Genomic DNA, 17,807 nt, shown 5'->3' with positions numbered 1-17,807 from the left:
TGTTCTTAGTGCCAAGAGTGTGCATCTGCATCTCTCTTCCCCCAGCATAGATTCTGCTAAAAAGCAGAATCTGCCATCCATTCTGTAGCATGCTGAGAGCAGCCCATCACAGGACAAGGGCACTCAGCATGCAAACTCCCGCCCCGCGTCTGCGTTCGCAATTGGACTGCGATGTGATCAGATAGCGCTTGCAGCAATTGTGGGCAACCCCCTGCAAGCTGCATATGCAGGCGGTCTGCTTCCATTTTTCCCATCGGATCGGTTGCAACCAGCCGTCCCGAAAATGACGCCGGCCGACCCCGTTTTCCCCGAGCCGCACTTGCAACACTGTAACTCTGTCCCCGCAATGCTCGCCACTGTCACTCAAAGTGTAATAGGATGCGATTGCACTGGGACTGCTAGAACATGCGCTGTGCGGCCACAGCGCATGCACAGTTCTGAGAAAATCGTTCGTTTGTGATTTTTGCAAAACTATGATCCGTGCTGAATATCCCCCTAAGTTTGGAATTTCTAAGTTTGTGTATAAAGTATGGAAGGGTATGGGTGGTTTATGCATGTGACCATCTGCGGTGAAGTATACAGTACAGTATGTTGTGGATAGTAATTCTGTTTCTTATGCATGTGACATAAGGAATGTGTGTGTGTGTGTGTGTGTGTGTGTGTGTGTGTGTGTGTGTGTGTGTGTGTGTGTCTATTTAAGAAAGACGATATTAAAAAGGGAAAGAGTGTGTTAGAATGGTGCCTAAAAGTTATATATAACTGTCATTTATAAGTCAGGAAAACAGAAGGTGGGGTTGATGACAGTGACGTGCGGTGGGGTGAGGCTGGTGAGGCAGAGCCTTTCCTGTCATACTAGCATTTCCACCAGAGTTTTGACTGTATAAAGTACATGAAAAATACAAAGAATATGTAAAAAAAATCTTCTTAGCATTATTCTAATCATTTTTATAGCCAAAACTTTGGCGTAAACAGTCTATGGCAGGTGAGGCAGCCTATCTTTTCCGCACATCTCTGATCAAAACTCACAAAATTTCCAGGTGTTTCTACAGTTGCACCTGTGTATAATGCCCAGATGTATGCTTTGGCTCATATATTGTGTGTAAATCTGACTCTGGTGCTAGCCAGTGCCCCCTGAGCTATTTAGCCTGGTTGATAATGTAGGAGATATGGAAGTTACAGATTTGGTGCAGTTTTGGGTGGGATAGCAGCATTTTAGAAATTATTGTGATGGGGATACTTCTATGAAGAATGTAGTGATTGCTATCCAATGGTTAGCAATGAAGTCATTTTAACAAATCTGAAGGTTTTTTTTTTTTTTTTTTTTTTAACTACAGGGAAAACAAAAAGACTGTACATTGGGGGTTATTCCGACCTGATCGTAGCTGTGCTAAATTTAGCACAGCTATGATCATCTTCCCTGACATGCGGGGGGGACGCCCAGCACGGCATGTCAGGCCGCCCCCTTCCCGCACAAGTACAAAACAACAGCGATGCTTTTGTACTTGTAGAGTAACTCCCAGACAGCACAGCACCTGCGGCTGGCAGGGAGTTAGTCATCGCTGGCTGGGTCACAGCGGCTGCGTGTGACATCACGCAACAACTGCGCCCACCCCCCGCATGGTCCAGCCACGCCTGCATTGGCTGGACCGCGCCCACTAAAAGGCGGCCAAACGCCGCCGTGCCACCCCCTCCCGCCCAGCGAACGCCTCTGCCTGTCAATCAGGCAGAGGCGATCGCTGGGCTACGACAGCCGTCGGCTGTCTGGCATATGCCGGCGCATTGCGGCACCGGCGCATGCGCAGTTCCAACCTGATCGGCTGCTGTGCGAAAACGTACAGCACCAATCAGGTCGGAATGACCCCCATTGTGTGACTACAGTCCAAGTATTCTGTTTCTCACTCCTTGCTTTGCTCTCTGCAAGTACTGTACATCTGTGGAATCTGTAGGGAACTTACATTTATTAAAAGTATTTGAATTATATCTGCTACAGTTGCCATTTAGGGTCAATTCTTCATTTTAGGCCAAACAGCTCTACTCCTATACAACCAATATTTTATATTTAGTGTTACTAGGAGGTCTACATGAGGCATGACCTATGACAGACTATATACCTGAAAACAGATTTTAAACAAAGCAAATAGTTTATAATTGTGATTATTGAGAATATGGTTCACTTAAGTCCTATGGCTGACATTCCCTATAGCTTTACCAACTGAACAGTACAATACCTAGCAATAATACATAGTTATAAACTGGAATAGAGTTCTCAGTGCAGAACGGTTTATTCTGTAAGAGTGTTGTACTTACTGTGAAAATAACATTTTGTTTGCAAACATTTTATGTGTATAATCTGAGAGAAGAGGTACCTGATGGAATCACTGCCTCATTATACAGGGAGATGGCACCACATGCAGAAATTCTCCCAAAGTTCTTCATTTGCGGAATAGCAGCATCAGCAAACTTCCCACCCACCTGCAGAGCAGAGTATGCTGATTAACCACAAATCCATCATCTACAATCTTTAAATTCACCAGGCCCTGTGAGTGACTATCAGACGGCAGACATTTCTCAAATATGCTTTCACTGCTTGAAAATAAAAATCATCATTTAGTTCATTTAGTTTTGTTATTTTGTTTTTAAGGGGAGATTTATCAAAGCTTGGAAAGAGAGAAAGTGGAGAGAGATACAGCACTAAGGGGTCTATGTACTAAGCCTTGAACAGGGTCGGACTGACCCACAGGGGTACAGAGGAAACCACCGGTGGGCCCCAGTGCCTGGGGGGCCCTCCTCCTCTAGGGATTAGGTTTCAGACTGTGTTCTCTAATTATACATTATACATATGTTACATTATACTGCACAGGACTATGATGTATTCTCTACAGTGCATTGCCATTATTAATCTGGTACATTATCATGCATGCACTAGCAGTATTTATATATTTGTCAAGGGGCCCAGCCATGCACTCACTAATGGTTAACCAATGTAGTGGCTGGCCACACCCCCTCTGGAGACTGACCACACCCCTAAACATGGGCCCCTACCACGGCATTCCCCAGTGGGCCCTTTATGCCCCAGTCCGACGCTGGCCTTGAAGAGGGATAAAGTGGACGGAGATGAAGTACCAACCATCCAGCTCCTGTCATTTTTCAAACACAGCCTGTGACATGGCAGCTAGGTGCTGATTGGCTGGTACTTTATCTCTCTCCACTTTATCTTCTGCAAGCTTTGATAAATCTCCCCTCCAGTTGTTACTATACCATTAAAGTTAATGTCCACCTAGGTGTAACTTTCTACAGCCACACATCCTAAATTATATTTGGCCAACTTTAGACTGGTTAAAGCAATATGAATTTTGTTGTTTGAGTCCAGCACTTACAGTATGTGCTAGTTGTATATCATTAACACCTAGACTGTTAGGGTGCCTTGAGGGCCGTGTTTGGGAACTACTAGTATAAACTGTAACTACTAGTATAAACTGTACTATACCAAGCTGTGGAATTGCTACAAAGTAGAATTATATTTTGACAGCAGAACTTACATTCTCAAAATAACAGTCATAGCCTTCTGGAGACGCTTTCTTCAGGGCTTCTTCTAAAGAGTTCACAGTCTTATAGTTAAATGCTTCATCAAACCCAATTTCTTTCAAAAATGTGACTTTTTCATCGGAGCCAGCAGAACCAACTACTTTACAGCCCTGATGAGAAACCGCAAGTTAGTATAATAAAAATAATTCTGACAATTAACTATGCAGAGTATTAAGAATAGCAAACACGTTGATTCTGCAAGCAATTGTAAAAAATATCTGTGGACCCTGTAATGATAATATTAACATCTCGCACATCTCCTCACATGCATGGATATTTGAAAAAGACAATTTTTATTGTTATTCCCTTTATTTTTAAGCATGAGTCTGCATAATAAATTATTCTGATCTACGTATCTAGCAACCCACAACATGTCTGTTTTGTAGTGCCTGATATGGAAGAATACAATTCTGCATGTATAACAAGTAGAATAAATAAGTAATAATTATAACAATATTTAATATAACTAGTATTGTAGAATAGGCATAGGGTTGATTTGCTTCTGTTTCTTTATGCTAATGCTACTAAAAGCGCTTCCCCTGGTGTACAGCCATGCATCTGAATGTGCAAGGACTGAGATGCCCACTTTGAGTGCCTTTAGACACTGAAATACCCCTCACGGTGAGTCTTTAGATGCAACCATCAGTGATACCATCGGAAATGACACCAGTTAGGTGCAGGTTCCCCGTCAGAGTAAGGCCTCCAGTGAGCAATTAAGCGTCTGAGTTTGCAACCAGTTCAGAGACACGCTTTATACATCTGAATAGCCTCTGCTCAGGAAAGCCCAGCACATTACCAGTACATTTCTGTTACCATGCATCTCAATACACACCTGTGCCTCTGTGCATACACCCTGTGGGACGCAGGCGCTGTGCAACATTTTACTGACTTAGATAAATTAATAGTTGAAACACATTGACCATTTGTACGAATACCAGCATTGCTTGTAACTCTGATTCATGCCCATAGTTGGAATATTTGATATCGGATATTCCAACTATACTACATTTATCTAAAATACAAAATGGAAAAATAGACTCTGAAATAACTAATTCATTATCACATAAACGGAGCAACCTGTCTTCTCGCCTCCGAAATAAGTTTAGTATTTTAACATTTATTTTGTATATATTTACATATGTGCATTCTTGTTGATGTTTTTTATATTATTATTATTATTATTATTATTATTATTATTATTCTTTATTAGTTATGACTTTGGAGATTTTTTTAAACGTGTAGTAGACCCAATATCATGAACATACCAGGCTATATGAGAACATGAAAGGTGTTACTTTATTGACTGACTTATGTGAAAAAAAACGCCTCAGAGACTGTAAGTGGTGTGACATTCAGTCATCATAGAAGACTAATGGGGGGTACTCACGGAGCGATATTCTAAGAAATCTGACTAGATTGCTTACAATTTAAGCATTATCGCTCCGTGTGTACCCCCTACAGCGATAGCGATGCGCAGCCCCGCGCATCGCTATCACTGGTGCTAGATTCACCCGCTGGGTGAAGTGAGCGCCCCCCCCCCCATCTCCCCCCGCACGCTCAGCACACATCGCGCTGTGCTGAGCGGGGGGAGAGATATGTGCTGAGCGGTTCTCCTTGTCATCGGGCCGTGAGTACTAGAGATGAGCGGGTTCGGTTTCTCGGAAGCCGAACCCCCCCGAACTTCAGCCTTTTTACACGGGTCCGAGGCAGACTCGGATCTTCCCGCCTTGCTCGGCTAACCCGAGCGCGCCCGAACGTCATCATCCCGCTGTCGGATTCTCGCGAGGCTTGTATTCTATCGCGAGACTCGGATTCTATATAGGGAGCCGCGCGTCGCCGCCATTTTCACACGTGCATTGAGATTGATAGGGAGAGGACGTGGCTGGCGTCCTCTCCGTTTAGAGTAGAGTAGAGAGTCTAGAGACACTTGATTTACTAATTTTGGGGAGCATATTAGGACGGAGTACTACTTGCTGATAGTGTGACCAGTGACCAACAGTTTAATTAATCCGTTCTCTGCCTGAAAAAAAACGATACACAGTGTGACACAGTCACATACCATATCTGTGCTCAGCCTCAGTGTGCCCTCAGTGTGCTGCATCATCTATGTAATACTGTATATCTGACTGTGCTGAGTGCTCACTGCTCACACAGCTTAATTGTGGGGGAGACTGGGGAGCAGTTATAGCAGGAGTACATATTTTAACAGTGCACACTTTTGCTGCCAGAGTGCCACTGCCAGTGCCAGTGTGACTGACCAGTGACCACTGACCACCAGTATATTGTGATTGTCTGCCTGAAAAAGTTAAACACTCGTCGTGTGGTGTTTTTATTCTATAAACGCATTCTGCTGACAGTGTCCAGCAGGTCCGTCATTATATAATATATACCTGTCCGGCTGCAGTAGTGATATATATATATATATTTTAGATCATTATCATCCAGTCTATATTAGCAGCAGACGCAGTACGGTAGTCCACGGCTGTAGCTACCTCTGTGTCGGCAGTCGCTCGTCCATCCATAATTGTATACCACCTACCTGTGGTGTTTTTTTTTTTCTATCTTCTTGATACTAGTAGCTTACTTTAGGAGTCTGCAGTGCTGAGCTGACAGTGTCCAGCAGGTCCGTCATTATATAATATATACCTGTCCGGCTGCAGTAGTGATATATATATATATTTTTTATATCATTATCATCCAGTCTATATTAGCAGCAGACGCAGTACGGTAGTCCACGGCTGTAGCTACCTCTGTGTCGACAGTCGCTCGTCAATCCATAAGTATACTAGTATCCATCCATCTCCATTGTTTACCCGAGGTGCCTTTTAGTTGTGCCTATTAAAATATGGAGAACAAAAATGTTGAGGTTCCAAAAATAGGGAAAGATCAAGATCGACTTCCACCTCGTGCTGAAGCTGCTGCCACTAGTCATGGCCGAGACGATGAAATGCCAGCAACGTCGTCTGCCAAGGCCGATGCCCAATGTCATAGTACAGAGCATGTAAAATCCAAAACACCAAATATCAGTAAAAAAAGGACTCAAAAATCTAAAATAAAATTGTCGGAGGAGAAGCGTAAACTTGCCAATATGCCATTTACCACATGGAGTGGCAAGGAACGGCTGAGGCCCTGGCCTATGTTCATGGCTAGTGGTTCAGCTTCACATGAGGATGGAAGCACTCAGCCTCTCGCTAGAAAAATGAAAAGACTCAAGCTGGCAAAAGCACAGCAAAGAACTGTGCGTTCTTCGAAATCACAAATCCACAAGGAGAGTCCAATTGTGTCATTTGCGATGCCTGACCTTCCCAACACTGGACGTGAAGAGCATGCGCCTTCCACCATTTGCACGCCCCCTGCAAGTGCTGGAAGGAGCACCCGCAGTCCAGTTCCTGATAGTCAGATTGAAGATGTCAGTGTTGAAGTACACCAGGATGAGGAGGATATGGGTGTTGCTGGCGCTGGGGAGGAAATTGACCAGGAGGATTCTGATGGTGAGGTGGTTTGTTTAAGTCAGGCACCCGGGGAGACACCTGTTGTCCGTGGGAGGAATAGGGCCATTGACATGCCTGGTGAAAATACCAAAAAAAATCAGCTCTTCGGTGTGGAAGTATTTCAACAGAAATGCGGACAACATTTGTCAAGCCGTGTGTTGCCTTTGTCAAGCTGTATTAAGTAGGGGTAAGGACGTTAACCACCTCGGAACATCCTCCCTTATACGTCACCTGCAGCGCATTCATCATAAGTCAGTGACAAGTTCAAAAACTTTGGGCGACAGCGGAAGCAGTCCACTGACCAGTAAATCCCTTCCTCTTGTAACCAAGCTCACGCAAACCACCCCACCAACTCCCTCAGTGTCAATTTCCTCCTTCCCCAGGAATGCCAATAGTCCTGCAGGCCATGTCACTGGCAATTCTGACGAGTCCTCTCCTGCCTGGGATTCCTCCGATGCATCCTTGCGTGTAACGCCTACTGCTGCTGGCGCTGCCGTTGTTGCTGCTGGGAGTCGATGGTCATCCCAGAGGGGAAGTCGTACTCGTAAGACCACTTTTACTACTTCCACCAAGCAATTGACTGTCCAACAGTCCTTTGCGAGGAAGATGAAATATCACAGCAGTCATCCTGCTGCAAAGCGGATAACTGAGGCCTTGGCATCCTGGGCGGTGAGAAACGTGGTTCCGGTATCCATCATTACTGCAGAGGCAACTAGAGACTTGTTGGAGGTACTGTGTCCCCGGTACCAAATACCATCTAGGTTCCATTTCTCTAGGCAGGCGATACCGAAAATGTACACAGACCTCAGAAAAAGACTCACCAGTGTCCTAAAAAATGCAGTTGTACCCAATGTCCACTTAACCACGGACATGTGGACAAGTGGAGCAGGGAAGGCTCAGGACTATATGACTGTGACAGCCCACTGGGTAGATGTATGGACTCCCGCCGCAATAACAGCAGCGGCGGCACCAGTAGCAGCATCTCGCAAACGCCAACTCTTTCCTAGGCAGGCTACGCTTTGTATCACCGCTTTCCAGAATAAGCACACAGCTAAAAACCTCTTACGGCAACTGAGGAAGATCATCGCAGAATGGCTTACCCCAATTGGACTCTCCTGTGGATTTGTGGCATCGGACAACGCCAGCAATATTGTGTGTGCATTAAATATGGGCAAATTCCAGCACGTCCCATGTTTTGCACATACCTTGAATTTGGTGGTGCAGAATTATTTAAAAAACGAGAGGGGCGTGCAAGAGATGCTGTCGGTGGCCAGAAGAATTGCGGGACACTTTCGGCGTACAGGCACCACGTACAGAAGACTGGAGCACCACCAAAAACGCCTGAACCTGCCCTGCCATCATCTGAAGCAAGAAGTGGTAACGAGGTGGAATTCAACCCTCTATATGCTTCAGAGGTTGGAGGAGCAGCAAAAGGCCATTCAAGCCTATACAACTGAGCACGATATAGGAGGTGGAATGCACCTGTCTCAAGCGCAGTGGAGAATGATTTCAACGTTGTGCAAGGTTCTGCAACCTTTTGAACTTGCCACACGTGAAGTCAGTTCAGACACTGCCAGCCTGAGTCAGGTCATTCCCCTCATCAGGCTTTTGCAGAAGAAGCTGGAGACATTGAAGGAGGAGCTAACACAGAGCGATTCCGCTAGGCATGTGGGACTTGTGGATGGAGCCCTTAATTCGCTTAACAAGGATTCACGGGTGGTCAATCTGTTGAAATCAGAGCACTACATTTTGGCCACCGTGCTCGATCCTAGATTTAAAACCTACCTTGGATCTCTCTTTCCGGCAGACACAAGTCTGCTGGGGTTCAAAGAACTGCTGGTGACAAAATTGTCAAGTCAAGCGGAACGCGACCTGTCAACATCTCCTCCTTCACATTCTCCCGCAACTGGGGGTGCGAGGAAAAGGCTCAGAATTCCGAGACCACCCGCTGGCGGTGATGCAGGGCAGTCTGGAGCGACTGCTGATGCTGACATCTGGTCCGGACTGAAGGACCTGACAACGATTACGGACATGTCGTCTACTGTCACTGCATATGATTCTCTCCCCATTGAAAGAATGGTGGAGGATTATATGAGTGACCGCATCCAAGTAGGCACGTCAGACAGTCCGTACTTATACTGGCAGGAAAAAGAGGCAATTTGGAGGCCCTTGCACAAACCGGCTTTATTCTACCTAAGTTGCCCTCCCACAAGTGTGTACTCCGAAAGAGTGTTTAGTGCCGCCGCTCACCTTGTCAGCAATCGGCGTACGAGGTTACATCCAGAAAATGTGGAGAAGATGATGTTCATTAAAATGAATTATAATCAATTCCTCCGTGGAGACATTGACCAGCAGCAATTGCCCCCACAAAGTAGTACACAGGGAGCTGAGATGGTGGATTCCAGTGGGGACGAATTGATAATCTGTGAGGAGGAGGATGTACACGGTGATATATCGGAGGATGATGATGAGGTGGACATCTTGCCTCTGTAGAGCCAGTTTGTGCAAGGAGAGATTAATTGCTTCTTTTTTGGTGGGGGTCCAAACCAACCCGTCATTTCAGTCACAGTCGTGTGGCAGACCCTGTCACTGAAATGATGGGTTGGTTAAAGTGTGCATGTCCTGTTTATACAACATAAGGGTGGGTGGGAGGGCCCAAGGACAATTCCATCTTGCACCTCTTTTTTCTTTCATTTTTCTTTGCGTCATGTGCTGTTTGGGGGCTGTTTTTTGGAAGGGCCATCCTGCGTGACACTGCAGTGCCACTCCTAGATGGGCCAGGTGTTTGTGTAGGCCACTAGGGTCACTTAGCTTACTCACACAGCTACCTCATTGCGCCTCTTTTTTTCTTTGCGTCATGTGCTGTTTGGGGAGTGTTTTTTGGAAGGGCCATCCTGCGTGACACTGCAGTGCCACTCCTAGATGGGCCAGGTGTTTGTGTCGGCCACTTGGGTCGCTTAGCTTAGCCATCCAGCGACCTCGGTGCAAATTTTAGGACTAAAAATAATATTGTGAGGTGTGAGGTGTTCAGAATAGACTGAAAATGAGTGGAAATTATGGTTATTGAGGTTAATAATACTTTGGGATCAAAATGACCCCCAAATTCTATGATTTAAGCTGTTTTTTAGGGTTTTTTGAAAAAAACACCCGAATCCAAAACACACCCGAATCCGACAAAAAAAATTCGGTGAGGTTTTGCCAAAACGCGTTCGAACCCAAAACACAGCCGCGGAACCGAACCCAAAACCAAAACACAAAACCCGAAAAATTTCCGGTGCTCATCACTAGTGAGTACTGGCCTTAAGGGTCTCAGTCACAGTCAGCCACTGTTGCGTCCCGCAGCTCAGTTTGCCAATATCGGAAGGATGCGGCCGCAATGTGATTGACAATGGCGGACCGAACGGGGGGTGTGCTCGGAGCTTTTTCATGGTTGCTGCCTGACGTCACATGCAGCGGATTAAAAAAATGGCGGGAGACCGCCTGACAGCGGCTGCGTTGCCAGGTGTCAACCTTAATTTGATGCGTCCGCAGATTAGGGAGGAGGCCTACACATGTGGGGCGGTCTTGCACTGTGTGTTCAGCGATCTGCATCTATCTCTGAATAATCCCCTAAAATAGTATTATAGCAGCAACATTCCGATTTGCATCTTTTGTGCCTGACCTTGGCAGATCTCAGATAGATTAGGAGCCTGATTCACAGCCTTAACATGGAGGTCTGTGTAATTACAGCAGTATTTGTCTGAATACAGGTGAATCTTTGTGCAGCTTAAGAGCATTTCAGAATGATTCGATCAGCAAACAATTGCCAGCTAGATTCTATTGTGGCTTCTGGCATGCAGACACAACCAGACAGTCTAAGGCTGGATAACACAAGTCGACAATTACCATCTCAAGTGAAATGGATTCCGTAGGTACACTGATCCTTAGGGGGGATATACTGTAATAGCCTGCGAGGAGCAGGAAGTGCGAGACTCTGTGCAAACGCATCTGCATTTTTTTAAAGTGCCAATTATTTAGATGGCAAAACCAGGTTGTTTTTGCTTTGTAACCGATTGCCGTTTTAATAAATGCAAGAACTTTCACAAAAAGTCTTGCACTTTCTGCTTTTTGCAGGCGATTACACCCCAATTACGGCAATCGTACTGCTGTTTATCATACTGATAAGTATAATTTTCCTGCACATTGCGTTTCCAATTGGATACCGTTTCATTTGCACGCAGGCTTTTCTTCGAATAACTATATAATTCAATTAATATATATCCCATTCAGTAGTGGATTCGCCACCTCAATGAGCCAGATGCAGTTTGTGACTGCACTGGCTTCACTGTGACTGACAGTGACTTCCTATTGGAAATGCTACCTGCCAGTCTCCCGCAGGACAGGCAGTCCCATTGGGAGTAGTTGTTTCCTCCCTCTGGGACTGGCAGTACAGGCTGAGATTAGCAGAGAGTGTGCTTCCTTTGGGAAGCCATTCCTTGCCCTTCAGGAAAATGCAGTCCATAAAAGGCAAAGTTTTGCACATGCGCAGTCCCCACCATCGGTTAAGCGCATGCAGTGGTACCGGCATCTGCCATATCCATAGCACAGTTGCTGGGACCAGGCTGGTCAAGGCTCTCCTCTGATCTGGGCAGCGCAGCCAGCTTTAGCCCCTCTCCTTCAAAGAGGTAGGAGCCACCACTGATTCCATATTAAGTCTGTTTCACGTTTTAGTTATTATAAAACAAGCATAGGTGTTGAGAACCTGCATATGTGTGGCCTTATCAGCATTTATAAGTTCAATATTAAAGAAAATTGCCTACTGTACACTGTTTTCAATCTTATGAATACAATAATATACAGTAATATCTACATCAGGCTGCTTATTTGTTGATATTGCTAAGGTAATTACCGTACTCTGCTGAATTACATTTTAAAGAAAAAAAAATGGTTATAATTTGCAAAATAGCATTTAAATAAACAACGTTGTATTCCATGAATAGTGAATGTCTCGGACTGCAGCACTGTGATAATATTTTATTATGTGTGATTAGCTGCCCAGTCAGAGCAGTTTGGGTCAGGGTGGTGCATGGTATAATTCAGTGACGTGCGGTGAGATGAGTCAGAGCCTTTCCTGTCACACTAACGTATACAACAGAGTTTTGACTATAAAAATTATATGAAAAATACAAAGAATATGTTTGAAAGATCTTCTTTGTATTATTCTAATCACTTTTATAGTCAAAGCTCTGGAGTAAAAAGTCTATGGCAGGTGAGGCAGTGCCTGTCCTGCCTATCTTTTCTGCACATCTCTGATCAAAACTTACCAAATTTCCAGCAGTATATATATACAGCTGCACCTGTGTATAATGTATAATGTATAATGTAAATCTGGCTTTGGTACTAGCCAGTGCCTCCTGAGCCATTTACCTCACTGCATGTCACTGGTATAATGTATATACAGATTTAATTATTATTTCATAATATTCAATCAGCACCTGAGGTGTTTTTTTTTATTTCACTTCAAGGGGGCATCCAATCAGCCCCGAAAATTATTTGGGTATGAAAAACTGAATTTCATTGCAGATTTTTTTTCTCCATATCCAATTATTACCCCTTTTCTTGCCTCCCAAAAATTCTATTTTCAGGCAAAAACAGATGGGGGTATGCAATTAGCTCAGTTTTTTTCACCTAGGCAAAAAAAAACAGTTCTTTTTGATATTTTTAGGGCGAATGTCGATTCGCCCTATGCGATAGCAGGGCCAGATGTTCGCCTAGGCGAAAAATGCAGCAGGGATGAATCCACGTGTTTTTTCGGCGAAAATGCCTTCAAAATGGCCCTAATTGAATAGTCAGTGGAGCGAATTCATTAGCTCTGAAATGATCGGAGCTAATTGTATACCCCACTTAGGATCCAGGATAAGTTCCCGGACCTACAGTATGTGTTTTCACAAAAAAGGGGGCTGGTTATCAGTGATTTTTTTCCGCCTGCAGGTGAAAAGGGATCCCCAATAAGTGCACCCAGTGGCTGCACTTTAAGGACAATTGGATATCCCCAGTGTGGGTGTCAATTAGCCACAGTGAATTACTGCAGCTAATTAGATATCGCCGTAATAAGCTTGCTGAAGTTTACGTACTTTGATCTTTGCGATTTGTCCAACCACTGATCCAACTGCACCAGCTGCACCGTTAACAAGAACCACTTCTCCTTCTTTAGGATTGCAGATTTCCAATAAGCCAAAGTATGCCGTTAAACTGATGATTAAATTAACAATGTTATGTAAAAAACACATGCAATCACTACAACATCAATTACAGTATTTCACAGAATGCTATTTTCCTCAAAAACATCTGTCTAAAGGAGACAACACATCACGCTCATAATAATCTTGATTTAACAGGGTCATTTTTTTTCTCATATTGACCACCCTCAGGACAATTCGGTCACTTGATCCATAGCATGTAATAATAGGATATGTTTGGACATAGGAGCAAGACCAGCAGCCATTTGCTTGCTTTTTTTGGTATGGCTGAAATTGATGAAGTATTTTGATTGGATTATTTATGGACATGTCAATCCTCATGGAGCCACACTTGTCCTGTTACCAATATCTTTTTATTGGAGATTCATAACTGCACGTACCTGTTGCTTTAAATGTTTTTTTTCATTCAAGTAAAATGGTTGGCTGTAACATCTTAATATAAAAACTCTACATTAATACAGGTCAACAAAGTATTTTATTATAATTTATTCTCGTGTATATCCTGTTTCTTCTAGTCTATGTGACTTACCCGGGCATGCCTACAGCTCCAACTGCCAGAGATTTGGGCAGAGATTCAGGCCAGATGGGAGGTAATAGGTGTGCTCCTTGACCATCTGATATGAAGTGTGTTTTCCAGCCACAATTTGTAACTAAATATCCTCCCACTGGGAAGGCAGCATTTTTGCTTTCTATTACCCTAAGGAAGGCAAAATGAGAGAAATGTAAAATGCATACTGAAGAAGTCACTCAAAATAAAACAATGCACAATGAGCTCAGACTGAAGCAAAATTATCCTCATGACTAATGGACCTGTACAATCTATTACAGATAAAAGGTTTTGAAAATGTATGTTGTTCATTTTAATCAGTGCCATACTGTATAAACCATAATTTTAATATGCATCAAATTTCTCAGGTGTACCCAAAAAGGTGAATCAACCTTAATGCATTTTCCAGGGATATACAGAGGCTGATTCACCTTTTGTGGTACACCTGTGAAATTTGATTCCTCTCTCCTCACTTATTTTGGATATACAGGTTGAGTATCCCTTATCCAAAATCCAAAATCCCACATTTTTGGGTCCCCTACTGAGATAATGACATATATATTATATATTATGTGTATATATAAATATATTATATAGATATATAATATAATATAATATACATATACATGTGTCATTATCTCAGTAGGGGGAACCAAAAATGTGTGATTTTGAATTTTGGATAAGAGATACTCAACCTGTAGTGACACGGCAGCTAAAGGGTCCAGGTTCCCTGCCGATACATACTCCTGGCAACATGTCTTAGCATGATTATCATCCACAATAACTGCCGACACCTAACACTAGAGGATTTCCGGTATTCCATCATGACACCCACCTCCCACACACTGGTCTGCACAGGCTACAGTCATCTGGATTTTTCTCATTGTGCCACAAATGATCGTCCAGGAAAGATCCTATTCCCCACATCAGATCTGGTAACTTAATCAGTCTGGAGAGACTCCCTCCTAGTTGGAGTTCCCATGCCATCGTAGGGCCCCCTTGGTTCCTAACAATTGTTTTTTTTAATGAACTACCATTTACTCTATATACATTTAGAGTTGTTTTGTTCTTTTAAAGTTTTTCATATGTGAACCTGCAGACACGCTCCTTGTGACTGATTACATTACGATCTATGCTCTCACAATTTTATTCACTTATAAAATTTCTATATGCTCATTCATTTTTATGTTTATTGCTTGAGATATATAAAGTAGCTCCTGAATGGTAAATTTACACCATGGTAAATTGATGCATTTAATGTATATTATTTAGGTACGACTTATGGTTCAATACACTGTGCCATCTCTACTTTCCACTATTTTACTATGTTTATGGCTGACTATACTGTATTGTCTGCAACATTGCACTGATTCCATCACTAGTTACCAACACACATTTTTGCACGTCCATCAGTGGATTAGCCCCACGGCCATTGGGATCTGCACTGTGGTCTCAGTAGTACAACCATCAACCTTGGCATTAGCATAAAGACACATTAGCATCTGTGGAAAATGTCGCAGTCACAACTGCGTCCACCTCTGGCTCAGGCCCGCTGTCCAGAGACAATAGAAGGGATATGTTTTCTTCCAGTCTGACAAAAATACTTTGTGGCAAGCTGTATCGAATAACAGGCCTAGAAATATTATTGTTTGTGATAGAATTGGATTTTTGAAAATTTATGATCCAACCGTGGTTCTGTAGAGTATCACCTATTGCACATGACATCTGAGAAGTGATTTTAAATTGACCTATTATGAGAAGGTCGCTAAGGTATGGAACAACAATCCTGCCACAATCACCATGATTTTGTGAATGGGTGTTGTAGCCAATCTAAAAGAAATTCTTTGAAACTGAAAATGTGCATTTCCCAGGTCAAATGCTGCTTCCCAGATTTGGACATGAAGATATGCATCACTGATGTCCAATGTTGCTAGAACTTCTCCTTTTTCAGCTTTGTTTATGACTGAGCGTGGAGACTTCATATTGAATCTTGCCATGTGCAAGAGAAGATTGGGAGCTTTTTACATTTAGAATGGGCTGGAACTGAACCAAAAAAAGATTGGAGTAGAAGCCCAATTCTTTCTTTTTTTCTTTTTTACCTAGCACTAAAGCCCCTGAGTAAAGTAAAGCATGAATTGCCGCAACAAGATCTTGATGTCTTAATAGATTCTGAGGACTAGAGTTGCAAAGAAATGTTTAGGTAGAGGTTCTAAAATATTGCCACCTGTGGATTATACCTTTTACCCAGTGATCGGATTAGAGATATGCTAATCCAACAATACTGTGAACTGTGAGGTGGTCAAAATTGACTGGAAATGACTGAAAATTAATGTTATTGAGGTTAATAATACTGTAGGAATAATATATTGATAGCTGTTTTTAGAATTTTTTGAAAAAATACAGATCCAAAACCTGACGACAAATTAGAACCAAAACCAAAACACGGATGTCAGCGCATATCTCTAGATCGGATATGGAATCCATCTGTTAAGAAAGGCTAGCACTATTTGTGTGAGACCCCTAGAGCTGGTCTTCTGCCAATAAAAGCCCTCGTTGTTCCCTTAGTGCACGACACGTAAACTGGTACTTAGGTTGTTGCCTGGACTTAAACCTCTAGCAGTAAACTTCTGAGTGTTAGAAGGATACTAGTTGGGGCTGGTGACTCCGAACTGGGTTCAGGTTGGATGGCGGACTCTCCGGGATGGAAGCGGGTTGGTTGGACTGAGTCTTTAGTTAGCACCGAGGTGGTGGCTGGATTTGGTGTCTCAGTGATTAGTTCTGATTGGAAGGCTATCTCCCCGGGATGAAGCGGGCTGGCTGAATAAAGTTCCTTCGCACGAAGATAAAGATAATGACGAAAGAAAGAGGATGCCGAAACCTAGGGTCCGAACTGACGACTACAGAGGAGACATAGGAAACGGTATGCAGTGATCTGTGGCTGTGCCGACGCTCGCGGGCTAAACAGTGACCGAGGCGACTATGGCGGATCGGCGCTGGCAGTTGGACTTACACAGAGCCGTACTTGGACCAGGGGCGTAAGGACCAAACGGGTAGAGACTCTTGAGATGGCATTAGTTAAATAAACTGGAACCAGGAACAAGAGGCAAACTCTGGAAACTGGGAGTCAGATAACTAACATGCAAACAGGCTGCAGAAGACGTTGCACTGACATTAGATGCCCCAGAATGCTCCAAGAAATATCCTGTCCTAACCTGTGATTGGCTGCAGAAGGATTAGCAGCAGCATGTCACTGATTGGTCCTGCGGAGTCACATGGTTAGGACCAAGATAGCGGCACCCTGAGCCCAGTGCTGCCAGTACACAGCCGTTCGGAGTCTTAGTCTGCACCCTGCCCCAATGCCGCCTGCCAGCTGCACACCAGCCATCTGGTTCCGCCAGCCGCAGTGCCGCCGAGGGAATGGCCATCTCGCACGGACAGGTAAGCTCTGGCTTCCTGTCCCGCTGGCCATGGCACTGAGGAAACAGCCATAACACTTCGTCGAGCTGAGAACAAAGTGTTATCACAGATCCTGTCTTAAAAGCCGAATTTTGAGGCAAAAACCTATAAAAAGGGAGAACATATAAACTCCAACATTATTTTGTATCTAACAAATTGGCTGTTTCATGTTAGTAGGTTGTGAGGAGAGCGCTCATTCTCTCTCTCTCTATAATATATATATATATATATATATATTGCAGTGTATAGTCCGGCACTCTATCTGAGAGAGTAAACGGCCCAGGTGCCTATATACACTGCTCAAAAAAATAAAGGGAACACTAAAATTACACATCCTTGATCTAAATGAATGAAATGTTCTTATTAAGTGCTTTGTTCTTTACATAGTTGAATGTGCTGGCAACAAAATCACACAAAAATTATCAATGGAACTCAAATTTATTAACCCATGGAGGTCTGGATTTGGAGTCACACTCAAAATTAAAGTGG

General features: G+C 43.6%; 1 protein-coding gene across 5 annotated transcripts in view; it reads right to left on the bottom strand.

The window, feature by feature from the left end:
• LOC134899886 (prostaglandin reductase 1-like) overlaps positions 1 to 17,807 on the bottom strand; it is a 105,883-nt gene that overhangs the window by 20,878 nt on the left and 67,198 nt on the right. For all 5 annotated transcript variants that reach the window (XM_063914208.1, XM_063914206.1, XM_063914205.1 and 2 more), the window contains 4 exons: positions 13,845 to 14,012; positions 13,190 to 13,307; positions 3,540 to 3,695; positions 2,367 to 2,472 (listed from right to left, as the gene is read on the bottom strand). In XM_063914208.1, the coding sequence (XP_063770278.1) occupies positions 2,367 to 2,472; positions 3,540 to 3,695; positions 13,190 to 13,307; positions 13,845 to 14,012 (548 nt within the window). The remainder of the gene's footprint in view (positions 1 to 2,366; positions 2,473 to 3,539; positions 3,696 to 13,189; positions 13,308 to 13,844; positions 14,013 to 17,807) is intronic.

The sequence above is a fragment of the Pseudophryne corroboree genome, chromosome 1 (assembly GCF_028390025.1).
Source record: "Pseudophryne corroboree isolate aPseCor3 chromosome 1, aPseCor3.hap2, whole genome shotgun sequence".
NCBI classification, from domain to species: domain Eukaryota; kingdom Metazoa; phylum Chordata; class Amphibia; order Anura; family Myobatrachidae; genus Pseudophryne; species Pseudophryne corroboree.
Note: the sequence above shows the minus strand (reverse complement) of the source record. Positions and strands in the feature narration are given on the sequence as shown.